Here is a 25,059-nt window from a genome sequence, read left to right as displayed (position 1 = left end):
AACTATCATGCGTCAAATATTTTTTACAACGTGGAGAAAAATTCAGAACAAACTCACTTTTGGCGTAAACTACGCTAAAGGTATTTTTTACACCACTAATCGACGTGATTGCTTGGACAGAAAGTTGATTTGGATACGTAGATTAATTTCGGATGTGTAGTATATAAATAAACTTGACAAGACAATCGCTCAACTTATTGTTGTAAATGTCTTTTATCTACATTTAATTTGATATTTAATAACTTCAGCTGCGCAGTCGTCTGGATAAGCAGGATGTTCATGTTCAGGAGAATGTTGTGGCCCCTTGTAAATGACAGGAACTTCATTTTCCTGCGCAAGAGAAGTAATTGCTCGCGCACGACACTCTTTTCTTCGCAAACGAGTGCAGTTCCAGTACGATTTTTCTTTTTCCGGAATGTCTCTCGACTTATGGTATAAAAACCCATCAATAATTAATTTACTCCCGATTAAAATAACGTTATTACTCATTGTAAAAAATCAAAAATAAGGTTATCGCAAAAAAAAAAGTTGAACAATGCCGCGTCAACCCTTTACCTGAACTTGCGCATACATTAAGCTTATTCGTGAAATTAGTCATTCGTGAAGTTCGATTCGTGAAAATAGCTTTCGTGAACTATATATTCGTGAAAAAAGTATTCGTGAAATCAGTTATTCGTGAAATTTGATTCGTGAAAAACGACGGATACCGTGTATGGTTAATATAGCATTAAGTTGAAACTAATTTATTATAAAACATTTAACATTTTTTAAGCATCATACTTATTATAAACATAGTTTTTAACAAAACCATTTTTAAACACCTTTTCATTTATTAAATAGTTTAATTCTTGGTTTTCATTCTCAAGCTTCTCTGCCCTAAAACACCTTCTTATATATTCTTTCCTGTAACAAACAAATTGCAACAACAAAATAAAACATTTTTCTCTCTCTTTTTCTCACACGCGTGAGTGTGTGAGTGTGTGTTACGTTTAAGTGCTTCCAACTTGATCTACAGTATCAGATATAGAATTAAACAAAATTCTGAAGACATTTTTGAAGACGATAAGGGATGATAAAACTATCTAACGCATTTTAAATCTTTTTGGTTCTTTGCATTTTTTTCGTATAAGTGCTTACAACTCGATCTAGGTCTAGAGCATGATATAGATTTAATCGCAATTCTGAAGACACTTCTGAAGACGTTAACAGATGATAAAACTGGTTTCTGATTGATTTGATACTCCAGATACATCAATAATATTATTTTAGTGCGGGTTAAATGTATTAATACAAAAATTCTGATGAATATACCGTGAGCATCTCCTGAAATAGTTTAAGGGTTAGCAGAGGAGTAAAAAATAATCGTATCGATTCCAAAATTTATTCAGCGCATCTGCGGGTTACTAAAATGACATGATAAAAATTTGGACGCAATCGGTTGAACGGTTACTGAGATATCGTGTTTACAAGGACGTTCTGTTTTATCAATAGTAGGACTTCGCTCCGCTCAAATAAATTAATATGAATTTTCATCGTGATCACGATGTTGCCTGTTTTAATTACAATGATTGTAAATGTGCTGGAATTCACCAGCTAATCAATTTAGGCAAAAATAAATGAAACACAAAGTCTTATTAAAAGCACATTAAGAACAAGTATGAAACTTGTTAGTTGTCAATTTTTTATTTTTAATGCGACGTTTCGTCAAAATTTTTTCGATCTCATCAGGCTATAAAAAAGAAGAATTATTATATAATAATAGCTATACTCGTATCAATAAAATATCACCAATTTTCCACTCAATACACACCCGGTCACAGTGAGCATTATACTACACACACAAAATATTATTATAAGGCAGTATACCCATATAACTCACACAAGTAAAAATACAATTAAAGCAAGGAAAGCTCAATTCCAATGTATATATTGTTTTATATTAAGAAAAATAAATTTTCCATTAATATAAAAGAAGATACGCGTAGACTGAATTTCTCATATAGAAGTCTATTTTTATAATTTTATAATTTATTTCCGCGATGACTCTCTTGTACCAGTTTTTCTGTGCAAAATCTTGACGTTCTTGGAGTAGAACTCATGATGATGAGTACGTGTGTGTACATTGACAACTGCCTTTGGATCTTTGTTCTTTTTGTATTCATCAATGCGTGTCTATAAAGCTCTTTTTGTTTCATCCACAAAAGTTGCATTGCAAGATTTGCATGAGTTAAACCTGTATACTGAGTTTACCCGATCTAACGCGGGTGTCATATTCTTGCCCAGTATTATACAATGTCATTTCTTTTATTGGGAATTGATGAAACGAAATTAAAATTGTATTTTTTAACACTGCGTGCGCGAAACACGGGTTTTCTAACCTTGAAGCGTCTGAAAACCCTAGTTTCTCGCAAGCAGAGTTAAAAAATATCGTTTGCAACTAGTCCGCGAGGAAGTTGACTCACCCAGGAGTCTTTGCACCCTCGCTACGCTCGGGTGAAAACAACTCCTGGGTGAGTCAACTGCTTCGCACACTTGTTACAAAATATACTATTTTGTAACAAGTGCACACTTGTTACAAAATAGTACTACGCTCGGGTGAAAACAACTCCTGGGTGAGTCAACTGCTTCGCGCACTTGTTACAAAATAGTATATTTTGTAACAAGTGTGCGAAGCAGTTGACTCATCCAGGAGTTGTTTTCACCCGAACGTAGCGAGGGAAACAAAGACTAGGCTTTTCTGACGATTTAAGGTTAGAAAATCTGTGTTTCGCGCACGCAGTGTTAAAAAATATTGAATAAGTGCACTGTAAATAACCTAAGAATGACAATTCAATCGTTTCAAAAAATTTAGACCAGTTTTCAATCACTCGAAGTTCGATAGTATTACTTTAAAGCTTGACCACTTGATGGCGAGTCGTTTCATCTGGAAATCTGCAAGTGGAAAAGTAAAAATAATTGTATAAATCAAAGTAGGTTTTAATACCAGTGGTAGGAGACTTATTTATTAAATTGCGAGTTTAAACGTTATGAATGTAACATCCGAATTAACAGATATTACATAGTTATATATATTTATTCTTTTCCACAGAAGTGGTTAGGAGTTTATTTGAAATAATGATATGTTGACAAAGTTATATAATTTTTAAAAGACTCACATTGATTTATTCGTACTTGATTTTATCACACACACACACACGTTTTACTGGCCTCCTCTTAGCTCGGTGATGTCCCTCTCGTACGCTGCCCCGGACGATGGAGAACCAAAATGATCTTCAGAGGAGTTGAATCACTTGAACGCCTCGCGTAAATAGCAATGAATTTACTTCTCACAACTATTCGCACTTTAACTTTTCAAAGATGATTCTAGAGCTTGACTTAGATTTTCGTAGGATTTTAATGTATCGACACTTACACGAGCTGTGTACGGGCCGACTGACTCTAGGTAACAAGGCCGATTCCTCGGAAGCGCGGCCTATTTATATCAATGAGGTTCATTCCCTTTCACCATCTAACTTCTCACCCGTTCCTTCCTAATTCTAAATTTATCAAAAGAAATGAGATAAATTCCGAACACGTGACCCCTCAGACTGCATATGGATCGTAACCAACAATGTTTGATCGTAAACTCGTGCTGTACGATAGCGTCGTTTATTACCGAGTATTCTGGTCAATGTGAATGAGAAAGGTAAAAAGGATATCTTTATTAGAGTTTATGAACGTTCCATATGATCAGCTTATTTAATCAGCTGGCCACATGGCCGCATCTGCATTACTATATTTACTTAGTTGATTTTTATTCCAGCGTGAATGCATGTTATACTCTTGGTTCATGGCGCGGACTCAAGTTTCTTTGATATCAGATTGATGTTACAGAAAAATTACCATGCCTAGTATTTCTCACACATTTTTTATATTCCCGAAATCAGAGTTTTATTGCAGTCTAATGGGATCTTTGGAACGTAGCAATATAAATATCTCCCGAACACGTGTGCGACAATCAATTGTTACATTACGCGGGAGTACTCAATTTACCTTTTATTACTTTTTGTAATCATATTCGCGTAATGTGACATGAATAATGTTATCGAATGAAAATTAACAAATTTAATTTAATAAATGCTTCCATTTCAAATGTTAAAAATTGGAAATAATTTTGAAAGCAGTTTTATGCCGTCCTTTATAATCTTAGATTTATTTACGAAGCCATCAAAATGAAAACCCTCGATTTGTTCGCACGCAAACGAGCACTAATATTCAGAGCATACCTGCAGCAGTAATTTGTCCGCCGCATGGCACTTAACTTCTCATCGCGCCTCATATAAAGCAATGTATACCACTTGGTCACGCTCCTTAATTATTTAAAATAATTCAGTAAATTCGACCCCGTGCGGATTTTTAATTCAGCCGATACTATCGATCGGCCGCGCACCGTCGCTTCGACCGCGGCGTTCGCAACAATGCGCTGCTTAGTCGTGCTACGGTATGCTCGCGCCTCACAATGTACACACACACACACACACACACACACACACACACACACACACACACACACAAGCAGTCACTGAACTTCCCTTCTCCTCCTGAAAACCGCCACCGCTCAAATGCGAATTCCCTCTCTCGGGGGGGCATATTTTCGCACCCCCGCGCCAAGATTCGTATACCTATACACACTATAGCTCTCACTTGGCCGCGCGCTCGTGGTGTTTACAACTGCCCTCCTCCCTCTCTCGGGCTGTAGCGAGGAAAGCCCGCACAATTACCTCCGGGCTGAGAATAGGATTTACTCGCGCGAGCTAGTACATGTTTGACGAGCGATCCTCGCGTACGGGAGAGGCAATTTTTTATCTTTTGAAGAAAAAGAAAATAGAGAAAGATGTTCGTACTTGGCCCGAACGCCATTTACCAGCGCTCGGAAAATTCCGAAGATGCCAGCGAGGAGGAGGAGACGTCGGGCGACGTTATCCAGGTTGAAACGACGATCGGTTTCAATTATATATATATTGCACAAATTGTGTCACAACCGACCGATTAATTTTCTCTTCTTCTTCTATGTGACAGAGGAGGCGAGAGGAATGCGAGCGAAAGGCTCGACGGGGCGAAATGGATCCCCGATTGGAATTCACGTTTCAGCTGCTGATGGACGCCACGGGGCTGCCCCGTCACGAGGTGATGGATCACGTCTTCGAGGGCGACATGCTCGACGAGATCAATCAGCTGTTTCTGCCGCATATGAAAGCCACCCTCGTCTGGTTCTATCAGGAGGTCGAGGATCCGGAGATACCGCGATCGGGTGAAGCTGTAATTTTTTTTTATCAATTTCTCTTCTCACTTGTTTTCCAATGAATTAATCAAATTTTGTGCGACGTTTGTGCACAGAGCGTCGTGAAATCGAGCGGCGCGCGCCCACAGCAGAGCACGACAGCTACGAAGGGCAAGGACATCAAGGAGCCGAAGGATCCACCGAAAAAAAAATTATTTCTCACCGACGGATGGCAGGTGCCCTGTCGGGGCATCTGCATCTACATGTTCAGGATCAACATCTCCAAGCAGCTGCCCGAGGAGGGCTTCCACAAGGACCTCTACACGGGCGTGATCGACTGTCAGCGCGTCGGCATAATTCCCTACATACAGCGCGTCATCGAGCGGGTCTTCATGGACGCGCTGGCTCACCCGGGCGTGGAGGACGAGGACGACTGTCCCATGATCAAGAGCATACTTCTGCCGGGCCTGAGATCGTTTTGCAGCGCTCTCAAGGTGTGCGAGGAGGTGGCCCACGACGGCACGATATTCGACGACGGCCAGGCCATGATGGACGAGATCCAGGACGAGGAGAGCGCCAGAGCGTACATGGCCAATGACGCCGGGGCGGTGGAGCTGATCGAGGATCGGGTGCGTGGCTGGATCAAGAGGCTGAAGGACTTCATGCTCGAGAGCAAACAGGTGAGACGCGAGAGCGACAACTCGGGCCCGCAGCAGGAGCTCGAGTACTGGAAGAGACGAGGCTCGCAGTTCAGTCAGCTCGTTACTAGACTGCAGGTATTATTTTCGCTCTTTATTTTTTTTTTTTAAATTGTCGTCGAAATTATCTTTTATCATCGTTACTCTCGCAGGACAACGAGGTCAGAATGACGCTGCTGTGCCTGCAAGTCTCCAAGTCGAAGGTCCTGAAGGACTGGGAGGACATCGACGATGAGGTGACCTATTGCTTCAACGAGGCCAAGGACAACGCGAAATTCATCCAGGCGCTGGAGAAGTGCTGCCACTGTCTGTACCTCGACGACCCGGTGAAGATGCGAGACTCGCTGGTGTCGCTGCTGCAAACGGTACGGCTGATCTACAGCGTCTCGAGGTACTACAACACGTCGGAGAGGACGAGCTCGTTGATGGTGAAGATAACGAATCAGATGATAGCGGCTTGCCGAGATTACGTTACTATGCGGGGGAGAGAGACGGTTTGGGGTCAGGACAGGTCGGCCACGAGGCAAAAATTGAAGCACTGCTTGAGGCTCAATAAGTAAGGGAAAAATCTTTGCCTTTTTGTTTTATTGATTTTTCATGTGAAGAAATGTTAGAATAATTTTTTATTTACATCCTTATTTAGAAAATTTTACCGCAATGTTTTTATTACAGGGCGTACAGAGAGACGTACAGACTAGTTCGTTGCTCGCCTGCCATAACAGAAGAGGAGTTTATATTCTCGGAGACTCACGTGTTTGGTCGATTCGACTCGTTCTGCGCTAGGATACGAAAGATTCTAAGCATGTTCGATCTCATCGAGGATTATCAGAAATTGTTTGAGCGACGAATGGAAGGCCTTTTACTAGGCGAAGGTAAATGAATGAATAATTGTTGATGATTTTACTACTAATTTTTTTTTTGTCCAACGATCTATTAAAATGACCCGATGATAATTATCAAAGCATTGGACGAGACGATACGAACGTTTGAGGAGGCGAAAAAAGCGGCGACGAGCAAAAATTATGATTACCTGGATCCTCGTAATGCCGAATTCGATAGCGATTACGACACTTTCATGACCAAAACCGATTCGCTGAAAAAGAATGTCGGCTGCATAATAGAGAAAAATTACGCCGACGTCTGGGAAACGCCGCAAGGCATTCGTTTTTTGACTCGCTTCGAAAAGGCACGTTACCATTGCTTTTGAAGAAAAAAAAATTACCACGTATTCGAGTTAACTTTTTTCCTACATACATTGAAATAAAGGTCAGCGAAAAAATTCCATTGACCAAATTGGACGAGAAGTACAATCTAGTCGTCAAATATTGCGACAAAGAGATCGAGCGAAATCTCAAGCTATTCAAAAAGCAGAGGGACGACCCTCCGTTGCCGAGACACATGCCACCGATCGCCGGAAGAATAGCGTGGTCTAATTCTTTGAAGTAAGGAAATTTAATTTTTTTTTTATCACTTCAAATTTTTACTACTATTGCAATTTTTAATGTATTTTCAAGAATACATCTCGAAGAGCTAGCTCTGGCTGTTTCCAATCATCCTATTTTAAAAACATTACCGACCGCCGCTGACTTAGTTCGACGTTACAATCATGCTAATTCAGTAATACAACAATATCAATCGGATATTTCTGACATTTGGTCGAATCAAAATTCTTGGGTTATCGAGGATTGTCTAAAAAAGTAAATTCGCTACAACCAATATTTTCGCTTATATCTATCAAAACAATAAAAATCCCAAATTTCGCAGAAATCTACTGGCGGTCGAAGCATCAACGGGAAAAGTGCACGTCAACATAGAGAATCGACTGCTCCTACTTCTCCGCGAGTCCGACTGCCTGGCCAAGCTGAACTTCGAGCTGCCGATCGTCGCGAAAACGATACTGGCCAAGCGCGACCACTTCACCCTGGTCAAGGACTCTCTGCACCTGGTGCTGGAGGACTTCGTCGGCACGGCGAGGCGCGTCAAGCTCGAGGTGCGCCCGCTGCTGCTGCCGCACCTAGTGCGGGTGGCCTCGCTGCTGAGACCCGCTCTGGCGACCCTGACTTGGACCAAGCCCGAGTGGAAGGAGTTCACGGACGACACGCGCGAGCAGATCAAGCAGTTCGACATTCTCATAACGAGGGTGCACGACGTCTATACGAATAGGTAGGTGTGTATCGTAGAAACGCTCAACGTTGTTAAATTCATGGACTTTTTTTGGACAATTTTTCTGTTACAATTATTGAGCGTAATTTAAAGGACCCAAAAATGATATACTTCGTGTTTCAACCGCTAGATGGCGAGTACCTTTATTTACAAATCTGCAAGTGGCGAAACATATATAATTGTATAAGTCAGGCACAATTTTCTGATGTATTTTGATCCTCCTTGCTTGTTTTGTTTTATCTGGTGGAACTCGATACCATTCAGCAGCAAGATGCTAGTGAACTGAGCAGAGCAGTATCGTGCTAGTTCAAATTGTATTCAGTATACGGCACTCTATGATAATAATAAAAATTTATTTCTCTGTGTAGACTTTTTTATGAGCAACATGCTCACTGATGAAGAATATGAGTCGACAAGATTATATTCAAAAACCTCGTTTTACAAAACCACCACTTTTTAACAAAAAAAATGAAAAAACAGCGACAGACTAAATGTATTCAGAAGCTGATGCGCCTATTATAAGCTATATCATCTGTAACCTATATAACTTGATTATGATTACACGAGCACATGATAGTAAACACAATACGCAGAGTATACACAGGAAAATTAAATTTTTTTAATACCAAAAAGTGACCCGAAGTAGCATTATACCAAATAAAATTTGAGCTGACATAATGCGGCTCTGTGAATTGGCATCTTGTTACTAAAATTTTAATAATAATTTTTACGAATTTTATATAGTAAAAATCTCGTCATTATAAATAGCATAAAACAGAATTATTAATAAAATGTTGAACATTTCTACCATCGATATCTTTTCGATAAATTAAATTTACATTACGTCAATTCTTCCTCGCAGGATACTGCAAGTTTTAGCCAGCATGCAAAAAATAACACTTCACGCGCTGCCCGAGGACGAGCCCTGGAGTATCGAGGAGTTCGTTGAGAAAAACGAAGAAACGTGCCGAGTAGCCGCCGTGGATCTGCACAGAAAGAGCCTCATGGTCGAGGAAGCCGTGGAAGAAGTTTTGGCGCTCGTCAAGAGCGCCGCCGAGAAGTTCAAAACTTCCGACGACTCGGAGCAATTTTTCTTCTTCGATAGCAGCGGTAGGCGCTCATAACGCGACGAGCTTACGATACATTTTCGACACATTTTACGACATTTCATATTTAACAACTTTTGCAGATACCCAAGAATCGATCGAGGCCACGCAGCAGCAAGACTGGTCGATAGTCTGGGCTTGCTTCGACAATCCGTATCAGCTGCTCTCCACGCCGTCGGGCACCCTGTCGAAGGGCATGCAAGACATGGTGCGCAACGCCGTTTCCGAGATGCGTCGGTACTACTCGAGAAAAGTCGTGGACGTACTGATCAAGGTGACGAAGTCGTCTCTGGATTCGATGAGACGACGATTCTCCCGCGAAACTACAGAAGGTATTTTTTCATATATCAAAGTAAAAGCGATCAATTTACCAATATTCACACTTTTTCAAGGAGAAGTCGTACGTCCGGTTTTTCTCTTGAACGCCACCCTCATGATACCGTCGGTACTGGTGAAGCCGAATCTCGACGAGGTGCAAGAGGCCCTCGTGGCGAGCGGCAAGCACGTGACGGGGGTGGCCAAAGGCGTCGCTCAGTGGGACAGCGGCAAGGACGGCAAGAGCGACAAGGTGACGTGGCGATCGACGCCCTGGGCTCCGAAGCGAAACCTGCTGGACGTCGTCACCCGGGCGCAGATGGAGGCCCAGAGACGCCAGCAGGACGCCAACGAGGATCCGAAGAGTCGTCGTCGGCGACTCTACAAGGTCGTCTCAGAGGAGAAGCCGACGTTCCCGGTGCAGAAGCGTAATTTCCACACCATGATCATGGACAATAAGGAGATCATCAAGATGTTCTCGATTCTCGGCACTTGCGTTCAAGCGTTTCGACAGGTATGGAATATATTATATCCAAGCTGGGTATGGATAATGCATCGACTGATACTTTAGGATTTGTCTGAGTTTCTCGAGCGTTGGAAACTCTACAATTTTCTCTGGCAAAACGAGCGCAGCGTGCGAGAGCTGCTGCAGATATCGCTGACCGAGTTCGAGAGCACGCTGAGGAAGCACGGCGAGCTCGAAGCCAAGCTGGCGACCGAACCGGACATGATAGTGTTCGGCTCGTCCATCGCCGTCTCCACCGAGAAGCTCAAGTACGGCCTGTTTACGGAAATAAAAAGTGAGTATACTCGTCGTGAGCTAAATGAAATTACAAAACATAAGCGTTGCCAGATTTTTACGGACGATTATAAAAATCGGAAATTTCTTTTGCACTTGGGTGTTTACGATACTCCATCTGTCGGCGAAATGAAAAAGCTCACATTTTGCTGTAGAAATCAGAAACACAATAGAAAAGAGCGAAAGAGAATAAAAAGGATCGAACTAGTAAAATTTAATTTTCTTTTTTGCGTCCTGTAGAAAACTTGACATTTTCGAAGACGTACGGAAATTCTGAGCAAGCATTTTACGAGAATTTGTGAATTTTTTTATTTCGACATTCAGCACAATATTTTATAAATAATTATGCTGGATGCAAATTTAAAAGTTACAATTGCAGTAGAGAAAAATATTGAATACATTGGATCTAACTACAGTAATAGTGGGAACAACTACATATAAGCACCGGACAAACATGTCGTCATCTATCTCCCTAACGTTAAAAAATTTTAACAATAATATTTTAAACGTTAATATTTTGTTAACAAACAAAATTTTGTAATTAAATAATAAATGTACAGTTAAATTAAAGACATATACATGCATGTATATTGAAGGAGGAGAGGCTGTAAGGCAAGCGAAACTTCGCGTTAAACTCGCGTCCCTGATGAGCTTCGGATTTCACCGCTAGATGTCATAATCGAATCCAAACGTAAACAAAATATATTTCTGTACTTATCAACATTCTGTATCTATCAACATTCAGGTGAATGGCTATTAATTCATTGTACAATGCTCATGGACAAAACTGAAAATATCATAGAAATCAAAAAATACGAGTAGTTTAATAGAAATCGCAACCGATCAACCCGTGCACCATTGCGGAGTTCGTTGCGTTGACGAAATCAATCGCTACACCTGCGAGTCCGAGCCTGGATTCACCGGACAGCACTGCGACATCGACGAGTGCGGCTCGAATCCGTGAGCCGATGGGGGCCGCTGCATCGATCTCGTCAATGGCTATCGCTGAGGATATTTTGCACGAGATTGTCATAGCCGGAGTTGCGTGACTCGTTTTTGTTTTTTAAGAATCTCTTTCGATCGTTGCACGCACTGTGTAAAAAGTGGCTTATCTCATTGTGAATCTTGAGTTAATTAATAAATATTGGCATAAAAGGATTTCATAAAAAGTACGATCTCGAACTTCCCATAAAAATTTTTGGATTAATATGTTTCCAGGCGCCACTCACAAAATTGGCCAAGCCATCAAGAAAAAGTATCGTCGCGAGATGGAATACGTTTACGCCGTAATGAGTGAGATGGAAAGGAAATTAGATAGGCAGATACGCGATTTGGACGACGTGAAAGTCATCATGGAAACTTTGAGGAAAATCCGAGAACAAGAGGTCGACATGGAGCTGAAAATCGAGCCCATCGAGGAGGCATTCAACATCGTGACGAGATACGAGGTACCTGTTGATCGGGAATGCCTCGAACAAGTAGACAACTTAAGGTATAAAATAATAAGATTAAGTTATCTCTCTGCTAGAAATTCTAAACATTCAATCTGTCAAAAATGAATTTAAGGATCTATAGAATAGTTACAAAGTTATGAATTTTTTTATCGGTTTTAAAATGTTTCTTTAAATAAAAAAATTTTTTTTATTTTTTCTTGCATAAATGAAGTAATTTTTAGAATTTTTCGTGGAATTTTTTCTTCCAGCACCGATGGTTGACGTATAATTAGTTTCTATTTAAGATTTCTATTTTAAATTTAACATCAAGCATGCTCCGTATCCTGTGGATACAGAATTAGATTGTATATTGGGATTTTTATACCTCGCGGCGACTGCAGTGAGATGAACCTTAATCAAGTGCCATAATTTTTTAAACGAAATTTCTGATCAATTTATGATTTTACTTATACAATTATTTTGACTTAGCCACTTGCAGATTTACAAATATAAAGATATTCGCCATCTAGTGTTGAAGCCAAAAATAGTATTATCGAGTTGACAAAGTTTAAAACTAGTCTAAATTTATTGAAATAATGAAATTATCATTTTAGATCTTTTAAAAAGCACTTGATATTTGTTACTTTACTGTATCAGATACCCAAGTAAAAAAAGGTTATACATTTTGTATACATTTTGTATATTGGCGATGTATACAGTTTGTATACATTTTGTATACATTTAATTTTTACAAAAATTAAATACAAACTTCAAAAATTTTATTTAATTTTTCAAAAATAACGTAGAACGTAGAAGATAACATGAAATTACGTAAAATAACATGATATAACGTGAAACATCGTGAAATAACTTTGAGGAAAGGGAATGCGTCTATTTGCCCGTATTTTTTTTTCAATCGTTTTTTGTCTCATGGTGTGTTTAAGAGATTGTTGGTCCATGTGAGGCCATCCTTTCAATTGCGCCCAAGCAAGCGTATAGTCTATAAATAAATATTATTTTTACTACTTTTTCAAAAAAAAAAATTGAAATACTTACTTAGAATACTTTGTACGGCGGCTTGATTCAAACCAGGTTTCTTATCGTCGCTATCGTTTTTCCCTTTACCTCCAACCGAGCAACTAGCTAACGCCGATGGCTCAAAAATCTTTTCCATTAGAGCTCGAGCAAAAAGTGTTTGCTTTTCCAGCGTTTGTTGAATTTGTTTCAAGTCCGTACACTTGATATAAATTTTTGTGTTAGGCTCCAATTCCATCAACTAAAAAATATATAAAAATTTAATACATCATTTTTAAATAATCAAAAACTTCTTGAAATCACATCCTCTCTTTTTTCCGAATACAAAAGCGTCCACAGTCCTTGAGAGTCTCGATATGTAGAATCATTACAGTTGGCTAGAGATGATGCTGTGGAAGATTGACCGTATGTGTTTTTTTCCACTTTGATCTTTTTATTCGGACAAATGTATTTCGAGGCGTCCGAAATTTTCTTAAAATTGCTTGTATCTTCATCATCGCAAGAAATTATGTAAATACTTCTTTTTTTTAAATTGCTCTTCTTGATACAATCGTTCTGAAAAATAAATTTTTTTATTTTAAAACATATAAAACAGTTTAAAAAATAAATAATTTGTGTCATAAGTAAACAAACTAATTTCAAGTCTTCATCCGATGAATTTTCATTCGTTGAGAACATACTTTTATAATTCAAACTTGGCTTTGGCGATCTATCATTTTCATTTTGGAAATCTTCAATCGGTTGAAAATTCTCTTGATTTTCGTTATCCTAAATTAAAAAAAAATGATTCATGGCAGACAATATAAAATTTAAAGCAAAAATGATAAATTGCTTAAGTTCAATTTGAATGTTGGAAGAAGAAAATTTTACGTTGAACAATGGCATATCATACGATCGCCTTTTAACATTATCAGTAAGACCAATACTCTTCGTTTTTAAATTTTCTCTGGATGGACGATCTTTATTTTGAAAATTCTAAAAGGAATTTTAAATTGAAAAAAGTATATATATTACAGGATAATTTTAGAAAAAAATAATTTCTCTCACATCTACTCTTGCCTCGCACAAAGGCATGTTATAAGATCTTCGTTTGGCTGATCTATTGTCCACACATTCAGGGGATTCTTTTTCAATCAAACAATCTTCCTTAATACTTCGAGTTTTAATATTTTCCCTGGATGGACGATCTTTTTTTTGAGAGTTTTAAAAGAAATTCAAAATTGATAAGAGTAAATATATTAAAGGATAACTTTAGAAAAAAATAATATAGTCGTCAAAAACATCATTTTTATTTCTCGCCTATTCTAACGAGTCAAATTTTCAGGTACACGTGGCAGCAGATCCAGACCCGAGCCCTGAACAGTCATATCCAGCTGCTCAATCTGCAGCCGCAACTGGAGCAGGAGCTGCGCGCCAATCTGGAAAAATTTCGCGTCGACAACGAGGCCTACTGCGAGGAGTATCGCACCTCGGGTCCGATGCAGGCCGGCTTGACGCCGCGCGAGGCCTCGGATCGCCAGATACTGTTTCAGAATCGCTTCGACGGCATGTGGCGCAAATTGCAGGCCTACCAGAGCGGCGAGGAGCTGTTCGGGCTGCCCATCACGGATTATCCCGAGCTAACGCAGATCAGAAAGGAGCTGAATCTGCTGCAGAAGCTGTACAAACTTTACAACGACGTGATCGATCGAGTCAGCAGTTACTACGACATACCTTGGGGCGAGGTGAACATCGAAGAGATCAACAACGAACTGATGGAATTCCAAAATCGATGCCGAAAATTGCCGAAAGGATTGAAAGAGTGGCCGGCCTTCTTCGCTCTGAAGAAAACGATCGACGACTTCAACGACATGTGTCCTCTGTTGGAACTGATGGCCAACAAAGCCATGAAACCGCGTCACTGGCAGCGAATCGTGGAAGCCACGAATCACGTGTTCGATCTCGAGAGCGAAGGATTTTGTCTGAAAAATATCTTGGAGGCACCTCTGCTGAAGCACAAGGAAGATATCGAAGATATTTGCATATCGGCGATGAAGGAAAAAGACATCGAGGCGAAACTTAGACAGGTCGTCAACGAATGGTCGACTCACGAGTTGACTTTTATGACGTTCAATAATAGAGGAGAGTTGCTTCTTCGAGGCGATACAACAGCTGAAACTATTGGACAATTGGGTAAAGTTTAAACGTTCATCTTTTTTTGTACGAATTTTAACTAATTATATTTATTGCACAGAGGACAGCTTAATGATATTGAGCTCTCTGATGTCGAATCGTTACAACGCACCGTTTCGCAAGCAAATTCAACAGTGGCTCGGCGATCTGTCCAACACCAACGAGATCCTCGAGCGGTGGCTGCTCGTCCAGAACATGTGGGTTTACCTGGAGGCCGTGTTCGTGGGCGGCGACATCGCCAAGCAGCTGCCCAAGGAGGCCAAGCGTTTCAGCAAGATCGACAAGAGCTGGCAGAAGATCATGCAGAGAGCCCACGAGACCCCGGGCGTGGTGCCCTGCTGTGTGGGCGACGATCTGCTCAAGCAGCTGCTGCCTCATCTGCAAGAGCAGCTCGAGCTGTGCCAGAAATCTCTCAGCGGCTACCTCGAGAAGAAACGCATGATGTTTCCGAGATTCTTCTTCGTGTCGGATCCGGCTCTGCTGGAGATTTTGGGCCAGGCGTCGGACTCGCACACGATTCAGAATCACCTGCTGTCCATCTTCGACAACACGAGATACGTCAAGTTCCACGACATCGAGTACAACAAGATCACTGCGATCATCTCGTCGGAGGGCGAGACGATTCAGCTGGAGCGAGCGGTGAGGGCCGAGGGCTCGGTCGAGACTTGGCTGATGCAGCTGCTGCTGACCTCTCAGCAGTCGCTGCACTCGATAATCCGACAGGCGCATACGACCATCAACGATCAGAACTTCAATCTGCTGAACTTTCTGGAAAAGATGCCGGCCCAGGTGGGCATCCTCGGCATACAGATGGTCTGGACGCGGGACTCGGAGATGGCGCTGCTACAGGCGCGCGCCGACAAGCGAATAATGGGCGAGACGAACAATCGATTCCTGGAGCTGCTCAACACCCTGATCGATCAGACGACCCGAGACCTATCGAAGATCGACAGGATCAAGTTCGAGACGCTGATAACGATAGACGTACATCAGCGCGACATCTTCGACATGATGTGCCGTTTGAACGTGCGATCAGTCAACGATTTCGAGTGGTTGAAGCAGTGCCGCTTTTACTTCAAGGAAGATCTAGACAAGACAATGGTGTCGGTCACGGACGTGCAGTTCGTTTATCAAAACGAGTACTTGGGCTGCACCGAACGTCTCGTTATCACACCTCTGACCGATCGGTGAGTTGAAAGAAAAAATCGATTTTGAAAATCTCGATGTTGATATTGGGCTAATGACCAATGTTTTAAAATGCTATTATCTTTAAGAAATTCAGTACATTTTAAATTATCTGTAAATTACAATTTATAATTAAATTGACATTGTACATTTTAAATGTAAATAATTAAAAATAACTATTGAAAGAATGCTAAGAAAAAACAATTGAACCGAATTAAATTTTTTCCCAGCTGCTACATAACTCTCGCCCAGGCGCTGTCGATGTCGATGGGCGGCTCGCCCTGCGGACCCGCCGGCACGGGCAAAACCGAGACGGTCAAGGACATGGGCAAGACACTGGCCAAGTACGTCGTGGTGTTCAATTGCTCGGATCAGATGGATTATCGGGGTCTGGGCCGCATCTACAAGGGACTGGCGCAGAGCGGCTCCTGGGGCTGCTTCGACGAGTTCAATCGCATCGAGCTGCCGGTCCTGTCGGTGGCCGCCCAACAGATCGCCGTCGTTCTGGCCGCCAAGAAGGAAAAGAAGAAGCAGTTCACCTTCACCGACGGCGATCTCATCGACATGTATCCGGAGTTCGGTATCTTCATAACGATGGTACTGGACAGTGTCGGAAATTAATTTAAAAAGTCGGTCTTTAAATGAAAAAGCATCTCTCGACTGTTTTTAGAATCCAGGCTATGCCGGGAGAAAAGAGTTGCCGGAAAATTTGAAGATACAATTTCGTACTGTGGCCATGATGGTCCCGGACCGACAGATCATCATACGCGTGAAGCTGGCCAGCTGTGGATTCTTAGAAAACATCACCCTGGCTCGAAAATTTTACACCTTGTATAAACTGTGCGAGGAGCAGCTTACGAAGCAGGTGCATTACGACTTCGGTCTGAGAAATATCCTGTCGGTTCTGCGCTCGCTCGGAGCCGCCAAGAGAACCAATTCCAAGGATTCCGAGAGCACGATCGTCATGAGAGTCCTGAGAGACATGAATCTGTCGAAACTCATAGACGAGGACGAGCCGCTGTTCATATCGCTGGTGGCCGATCTGTTCCCGAATCAGGCGCTGGAAAAGACGGCCTATCCGGAGCTGGAGGCGGCCATCGAGAAGCAGGCCCACGAGGACGGCCTCGTGTATCATCCGCCCTGGGTGCTGAAGCTCATTCAGCTGTACGAGACGCAGAGAGTGAGGCACGGCATCATGACTCTGGGTCCGACCGGAGCCGGCAAAACGACCTGCATTCAGACCCTCATGAAGGCTCTGACTTCGCTGGGCGACGCGCACAAGTGAGTTTTTTACTCGGAAGAAAATAAATCAGAAATAAATGTATGCAGTGAATGAAAATTTTTTAATTAGTCTTCTGAATAGATGCACTACATCGTGTATCGAGATTTTTTACACAAAAGTGAATATAAATTGTATAAATGTTACGAGTCATTAGATGCGCGAGGGATGCGCCACATCCACATGGGCCTTGAGAGTTCCTCTCTTTCCGAATATCTTGTCGCACTTCTCGCACGCGTAAGAGCGACCCTTGTGCGACGATTTGAAGTGCCTGCAGAGACCGGATGGTTTGTTGAATATTTTTCCGCACAAATTACATTGTGTGATTATTTTATCGCTCGCCGTGCCGATGCGAACTTCCACGGTCTCCTTTTCTCTCGGTGCTTTTCGACTCGCATCAAGATTGGGCGAGAAAATATTCATTTTCTCATCGAGTTCTCTGGAAATTTCACTGTCGTGGCTACATTTTTCATCTTGACGATTTTTCTGATGAAGTTCGCAGTCGATTTTCGCGATCGAACCTTTTGCTTCATCACTGGAAATTTCTTTCTTTGCTGCCCCTGCACTTTCTGCTTTGATCACTTTTTTATTTTCACGATCGTCGCTGCATTTGACATCTTGACGATTTTCCTTACCAAGTATAGAGTCAAATATCGTGATCGAACTTTTTGCCTTGTCGCTGAAAATGTCTCGTTTTACCGACTCTGCAGTTTTTACTTTGTTTGGGTTTTGATTTTCACGATCGTCGCTGCACTTTATATTTTCACAATGATTTTTGGAATGATCTTCTACTTTTGTAAGCGTTAATACATCCCCATTGAGCTTCACGTCTTTACTTTTATTAGACTTAATTCGCAAGTCATCATGATTTTCATTGTACTTTCGAAGCGGTCGAACCTGTAATAAAATTATATATAAGTAATTTTTTAAAAAATTGCAATTATCGTCGTATTCAATCATCAACACTTACCGAATTTTTAATATCCCGGGTATTGATAATTATATTAAGATCATTATTTTCAGTTAACACTCTGAGGGGGTCTTTTTTGATTCTGAAATAATTCAAATATCATTAAGTACTATTCTACTGTGTTTTAAAAGTCTTGCTCATAATAAATAAAAAAATTACCTGAGCGCACGGGTAGATACACTGCTTGGCTCCATGTTTCTCGCTTCGAATCTCGAGAAGGATTGATTTTTCTCTAGCGATGATACACGTCAAACCAACTAACTTTTATTTACGTACATTTCGAATAATGTAAACAAAGCAACGTAAACTCATTACATACGATCGGAGAAAATAAATTATCGAACCAGCTTTATGAACAGAATTGATTTTATTTCTAAATAAAATAATATTTCATCGCAAAAAAATGATTTCAGAGAGATGCGAATGAACCCGAAGAGCATAACGTCCGCGCAGATGTTTGGACGTCTCGACGTCGCGACGAACGACTGGACCGACGGAATTTTCTCGGCTCTCTGGCGCAAGACCCTCAAGTCCAAGCCGGACGAGCACATCTGGCTGGTGCTCGACGGCCCGGTCGACAGTATCTGGATCGAGAATCTCAACTCCGTCCTAGACGACAACAAGACGCTCACGTTGGCCAACGGCGATCGTCTGCCCATGGCTCCCACCTGCAAGATAATCTTCGAGCCGCACAACATCGACAACGCCAGCCCGGCGACGGTATCGCGCAACGGCATGGTCTACATGAGCTCCTCGGGGCTTGACTGGGAGCCCGTCGTCACGGCCTGGATCAAGAGCCGTTCGGCCATGGAGCAGGAGGTGTTCGAGTCCTGCTTTCAGGAGTCGTTCGCGCAGGTCTACGCGTGGAGCGCCCAGTCGTTGGTGCTGGCGATCAACGTGCTGCAGTGCAACGTGATACGACAGATGCTGTGCCTGTTGGAGGGACTGATTCCACCGCCCGTGGAGGAGGACGATCAGCCGAAAGAGTTGGAGATCGAGGACGACGCGGAGATGAACAAACCCGTACCGATGACTCCGGAGCATCTGCGACGCTTCTACGTGTTCGCCCTGATCTGGGGCATCGGAGCACTGCTGGAAAAGAGCGGCAGATCCAAGTACGACGCTTATTTGAAAGAAAACTTCAAAAGTCTCGATCTACCCTGCCCGGAGGAAAATTCCCAAGCGTCGATCTTCGACTTCTTTGTCAACGACAAGGGCAAGTGGGACCAGTGGTCGAGCCTGCTGACCAGCTACGTCTATCCGGAGTCGGCCACGCCCGACTTCAGCAGCATCCTCATACCCATACCGGACAACGTGAAGATCGAGTACCTGATCCACCTGATCGGCAAGCAGGACGGCGCGGTGCTGCTCACGGGCGAGCAGGGCTCCGCCAAGACCGTCATGATGAAGAACTACACGCGCAAGGCCAATCCCGAGACGACCCTCAATCGGTCCTTCAACTTTAGCTCGGCCACCACTCCCTTCCAGTTTCAGAAGACCATCGAGAGCTACGTGGAGAAGCGCATGGGCAGCACCTTCGGGCCGGCGGGCGGCAAGAAGATGCTCATCTTCATCGACGACATCAATCTGCCGGAGATCAACGAGTGGGGCGATCAGATAACGAACGAGATCGTACGCCAGACGATGGACATGAAGGGCTTCTACTCGCTGGAGAAACCGGGAGATTTCACGACGATCGTCGACGTCACGTTCATGGGTGCCATGGGTCAGCCCGGTGGCGGTCGCAACGACATACCCTCTCGGCTGAAGCGTCAGTTCTGCATCTTCAACTGCACCATGCCCGACGACGAGTCGATCGATCGGATCTTCACGGTGCTCGGACTCGGCCACTACAACGCCAAGCGAGGCTTCTCCGCGGAGGTGCGCGAGCTGGTCAAGAATCTCGTCTCCATCACGAGGATCCTGTGGCAGAACACGAGGATCAAGCTGCTGCCGACCCCGGCCAAGTTCCACTACGTCTTCAATCTGCGAGATCTGTCGAGAGTCTGGCAGGGCATGCTCGGCACTCTGTCCACGGTGTTCGATCAAGAAGGTGTGCTGATGCTGCTCTGGAGGCACGAGTGCGAGCGAGTATTCAGCGACAGATTCACCCATCAAGAGGACAAGGACTGGTACGCCCAGGAGTTGATCAGCATTGTGAAGGATAAATTGGGAGAGTCTTACGTGGACATGATATCGAATAGTCCTGCGTTCGTTGATTTTATGAGGTAAGGTACACCGTGGAACATATTTCACTTCGTATAAAATATTTAAAATTAATGTGATTTGAATTAAATTTTAAGTAATTTTTTATGAATCGTTGTACATGATCGTTTTACATCAAATTTAATATAAAAACTCGATTAAAATCACATTTAATTCTTTTCGACACAAATAAATTCATTCAAATAGTTGAAGGGGAAAAATTCCTCCATCCTTGCATTAATTTTCATGCAGTTTTTTTTCATTTCCTACATTTCAAGTGTAAGATGTAGATCAAATTAAATTCAATTCAATTTGAATTTAATAGTATGATTGTTAATTTTTGTACTTGAAGATTCATTCAATTATGTCGGGTTCATTACCAACAGTATCAATTTCCAAAACTTTCTGAAATTTAACTTATATAACTGTTTTATAATAAAGTAAGTATACATGACATTGATCAAATATATTTCGTTTGACGCGAGAGGAAACCCAGATTGTGTTGATAATTTCCTATTTGAAACCGTGCTTTGATTTATCCTATTATTTTTACTTTGTCACTTGCAGATTTACGTATGAATGGTACTCGCCATCTAGCGGTTAATTCTGGCTTTAATTTTGATTGAATTCTCATAAATCTTTTGAGACATAAAAGCAAAAACTAAACCTGTATTGAAACATTAATTTTTAATCAAATTGTTTAAATGTAAGTGCACAAATAAGGTGTACGACTGCGTTTTCATGCATTTTTTACCATTTATGTTAAAAAATAAATCGTTATCATGCAGGCGTTTTCAACGAAGATTTCATGTAAAACTACCGTAAATAAAATTCAGTATCCCTTACTTTCATTTTAATATCTGATCTTTCATCAACTCCGTATAAAATTAAAGTTTTTTCAAGTCTGTACACCCTAAATCAACCAATAACGATCTTATAATTCATCGTATACAGAGACGCCCCCGAGCCTACGGGCGAGGAGGGCGAGGACGCGGACATGGAGCTGCCGAAGGTCTACGAGCCCGTGTTCGAGCACCAGGTGCTGCGCGATCGCCTGGAGATGTTTCTGGCGCAGTACAACGAGATGCAGCGAGGCGCTGGCATGGACCTGGTCTTCTTCCCCGACGCCATGCTCCACCTGGTCAAGATATCGCGGGTCATCAGGCATCCTCGCGGAAACGTCATGCTCGTGGGCGTTGGCGGTTCGGGCAAGCAGAGTTTGACCAAGCTCTCGTCCTTCATCGCCGGCTACAAGACCTTCCAGATCACCCTGACCAGGTCGTACAACGTGGCCAACTTCCTGGAGGACTTGAAGTTTCTGTACAGAGCTTGCGGTGGACAGGGCAAGGGCACGACCTTTCTCTTCTCCGATCTGGACATCAAGGAGGAAGGCTTTCTCGAGTATCTGAACAACATCCTGAGCTCGGGAGTCATCAGCAATCTCTTCACCCGCGACGAGCAGGCGGAGATAATTTCCGAGCTGACTCCGATCCTGAAGCGCGAGAATCCCAAGAAGACGCTCAACAACGAGATCATCATGGAACACTTCCTTCAGAGAACCTGCCAGAATTTGCACGTCGTATTCTGCTTCTCGCCCGTGGGCGAGAAATTCCGCAATCGAGCTCAGCGCTTCCCAGCCCTCATCTCCGGCTGCACCATCGACTGGTTCCAGCCGTGGCCTCGGGACGCCCTCGTGCTCGTCGCCGAGCACTTTCTGCACGACTTCGAGATCGCCTGCAGCGCCTCGGTCAAGAACGAGCTCGTCAACGCTCTGGGCTCGATCCAGGACATCGTGGCGGAAAACTCGGTGGAGTACTTTCAGCGATTTCGTCGGGCCACCCACGTAACGCCCAAGTCCTATCTGAACTTCATTGGCGGCTACAAGAACATCTATCGGATGAAGCAGTTCGAGCTCGGCGAGGGGGCGCGACGCATGGACACGGGTCTGGCCAAGCTCGAGGAGGCCTCCATATCCGTGGAGATCTTAAAGCAGGATCTAGCCGAGATGGAGAAGGATCTGGTGCAGGCCTCGGAGACGGCGGAGACCGTGCTGGTCGAGGTCACGGAGCGAGCGACCCAGGCCGAATCCTTCAAGAATCAGGTGCAGAAGGTCAAGGAGAAGGCCGAGCAGTTGGTGGCGTGCATCGCCGAGGAGAAGGGCGTGGCCGAGCAGAAGCTGGAGGCGGCGAAGCCGGCCCTGGAGGAGGCCGAGGCGGCCCTGAACACCATCAAACCGGCGCACATCGCGACGGTGCGAAAACTTGGCCGACCGCCCCACCTGATCATGCGGATAATGGACTGCGTGCTGATACTGTTTCAACGCAAGATCAGTCCTGTGATACCGGACGTCACGACTCAGTGTCCCAAGCCGTCCTGGGCCGAGTCCCTCAAGATGATGGCCAGCGCCACGTTCCTGCTGCAGCTGCAGAACTACCCCAAGGACATCATCACCGACGAGATGGTCGAGCTGCTGCAGCCCTACTTCAAGATGGAGGACTACAACATGGAAACGGCGCGGCGGGTCTGCGGCGACGTCGCCGGTCTGCTGTCCTGGACCAAGGCCATGTCGTTCTTTCACTCGGTCAACAAGGAGGTTCTTCCGCTGAAGGCCAATCTGACTCTGCAGGAGGCGAGACTGAAGGTGGCCATGGACGACTTGGCCGAGGCCGAGCGAGAGCTGTCGGATCGAGAGATGGCGCTGCAGGCCGTTAAATGTATGATTTTTTATGAAATAATAATTAAGCATGGAATAAACTTACCGATGCTCGAACACCGCACGCTATTATTTGAATGGATAGCAATCAAATGAATTTTCGTTGTGTTTAATGTTTGTTTTTCAATTAAATTTTTGACTTGCTATTAGATTTTTTTTTAATTTTTTCAAGACTATTGTTCATTCTTTTTTTGAACTTTGAAAAAATTTTCTTCTTTCACATTTTGATACTTTCAGTTAATTAATTTTTAAGAAATTTTGCTTCTGATAAACAGCTAACTTGATATTTTTAAAGTTTTCTACCCCTGCGAGAGAAGGAAATATCCCTACGATTATCTATGATCCTCGGCGTTCACAAACGCAAGAGCATATACCAGTGCAGAGGCGGATATTGGAGCACGCCGGGCTCCAAATGTTAGAATGAATGTCACGAATTTTAATAATTTTAAACTGGTTCGAATTTGGAAGGAGAGCATATAAACATAGATAAATACGATCATAACCGGTTTTCACATTGTCCTATAAACAATTATCGTGTTTATACTAAAAACAAATAAGTTAAATATCTTGAAATTAGTAGAATTGCTTTTCCCGAACAAGTCATAGATAAATTTTACTCATTACATTTCCATAGCGCTGAATAAAAGAATCCTTTGTCCAATTTAGGCACCAAAAATGGATGAAAGTGAAAAGAAATTTGACGAAGTCGTTTTAAAAAATGATTTAAATGAACACGACATTGTTGTTTCGAACGAAAAACAACACGTTTGTAACATTTGTCAAGAAATATTCACACAAGAATCAAGCTTGATAACACACCGAAACACAATTCACAATGATCAAATAGAATACCCATATAACCAGTGTAAGAAGAAATTTGTGGAAATATCAATTTTGTTTGCACATCAAAAATTCGAACACGAAAATCGCAAAAATTTTGCATGCGACCAGTGCGAGGAGATATTTGTGAAAAATTCGAGTTTTATTGCGCATCAAAAATTAGTACACAAAGATCGTGAAGATATCACATGTGACAAATGCCAGAGAAAATTTGAAAATAAATCAACTTTACTCAAGCATAACAAAATTTTCCACGAAGTTTTCAAAAATTACTTATGTGAATTGTGCGCGAAAAGCTTTGATACTAAACATAATTTGCTCTTGCACATAACAATAGTCCATGAGGGTCGCAAAGATCACACATGTGATAAATGCAGGAAAAAATTTGGACGAAAAAGGGAGTTGCTCACTCATCAAAAATCAGTCCATGAACGTCGCAAAGATTTTGAATGCAACAAGTGCGAGAAAAAATTTGGAGACAGAAGAAATTTGAGCAAACACCAAAAAATCGTACACGAAGGTCAGAAAAATTTAGCCTGTGAAAAGTGCGAGAAGAAATTTGGGAAAAACAATGATTTAAGTAAACATCAAAAAACAGTCCATGAAGGTCGCAAAGATTTTGAATGCAACAAGTGCGAGAAAAAATTTGGACATAAGCAGCTAATGCTCAGACATCAAAAGACAGTCCATGAGGGTCGCAAAGATTATGAATGTGACAAGTGCAAGAAGAAATTCGGAATTAATTGTGTTATGTTGAGGCACCAAAGGATTGTACACGAAGGTCGCAGAGATCATGCATGCGACAAGTGCGAAAAGAAATTTGGAATGCGCAAATCTTTGATCGTACATCAGAAAACAGTACACGAGGGTCGTAAAGATTTTGCAT

The 25,059-nt window shown here is 42.6% G+C and overlaps 3 protein-coding genes across 3 annotated transcripts; 2 read left to right on the top strand and 1 right to left on the bottom strand.

Moving 5' to 3' along the window:
• Positions 1 to 4,873: 4,873 nt before the first annotated feature.
• On the top strand, positions 4,874 to 9,649 carry LOC106648470 (dynein heavy chain 5, axonemal). Its single transcript, XM_023459592.1, has 12 exons — positions 4,874 to 4,966; positions 5,059 to 5,298; positions 5,377 to 6,036; positions 6,111 to 6,514; positions 6,631 to 6,830; positions 6,921 to 7,144; positions 7,225 to 7,400; positions 7,473 to 7,655; positions 7,723 to 8,121; positions 8,984 to 9,231; positions 9,311 to 9,501; positions 9,620 to 9,649. The coding sequence occupies exons 1-12, from the start codon at positions 4,874 to 4,876 to the stop codon at positions 9,647 to 9,649; spliced, it is 3,048 nt and encodes a 1,015-aa protein (XP_023315360.1).
• An 11-nt stretch (positions 9,650 to 9,660) lies between these two features.
• On the top strand, positions 9,661 to 23,429 carry LOC111693811 (dynein heavy chain 5, axonemal). The gene is given in 9 exon segments (XM_023459591.1): positions 9,661 to 10,056; positions 10,114 to 10,342; positions 11,560 to 11,833; positions 14,134 to 14,981; positions 15,043 to 16,168; positions 16,397 to 16,763; positions 16,837 to 17,447; positions 18,829 to 20,438; positions 21,538 to 23,429. Coding segments are annotated over 9 exon segments (7,353 nt in total).
• Positions 17,489 to 18,675, bottom strand: LOC106648638 (myoneurin-like). The gene is made up of 3 exons (XM_014365685.2): positions 18,575 to 18,675; positions 18,416 to 18,497; positions 17,489 to 18,342 (listed from the first exon to the last, which is right to left on the bottom strand). The coding sequence occupies exons 1-3, from the start codon at positions 18,607 to 18,609 to the stop codon at positions 17,599 to 17,601; spliced, it is 861 nt and encodes a 286-aa protein (XP_014221171.1). The 5' UTR covers positions 18,610 to 18,675; the 3' UTR covers positions 17,489 to 17,598.
• Positions 23,430 to 25,059: the final 1,630 nt, after the last annotated feature.

Source organism: Trichogramma pretiosum, unplaced genomic scaffold (assembly GCF_000599845.2).
Source record: "Trichogramma pretiosum strain Unisexual culture from Peru unplaced genomic scaffold, Tpre_2.0 scaffold7, whole genome shotgun sequence".
In the NCBI taxonomy this organism is placed as follows: Eukaryota; Metazoa; Arthropoda; class Insecta; order Hymenoptera; family Trichogrammatidae; genus Trichogramma; species Trichogramma pretiosum.
Note: the sequence above shows the minus strand (reverse complement) of the source record. Positions and strands in the feature narration are given on the sequence as shown.

What these genes read in the sequence shown, in the direction of transcription:
- LOC106648470 (XM_023459592.1), top strand. Translation starts at nt 4,874, where the DNA reads ATGTTCGTACTTGGCCCGAACGCCATTTACCAGCGCTCGGAAAATTCC. An exon ending in TACCGCGATCGGGTGAAGCT is followed by an intron (nt 5,299 to 5,376) that starts GTAATTTTTTTT and finishes GTTTGTGCACAG; the next exon opens with AGCGTCGTGAAATCGAGCGG. An exon ending in GCGTGGTCTAATTCTTTGAA is followed by an intron (nt 7,401 to 7,472) that starts GTAAGGAAATTT and finishes TGTATTTTCAAG; the next exon opens with AATACATCTCGAAGAGCTAG.
- LOC106648638 (XM_014365685.2), bottom strand. Translation starts at nt 18,609, where the DNA reads ATGGAGCCAAGCAGTGTATCTACCCGTGCGCTCAG. An exon ending in GTATCTACCCGTGCGCTCAG is followed by an intron (nt 18,498 to 18,574) that starts GTAATTTTTTTA and finishes GAATTATTTCAG; the next exon opens with AATCAAAAAAGACCCCCTCA. An exon ending in CCCGGGATATTAAAAATTCG is followed by an intron (nt 18,343 to 18,415) that starts GTAAGTGTTGAT and finishes ATTTTATTACAG; the next exon opens with GTTCGACCGCTTCGAAAGTA.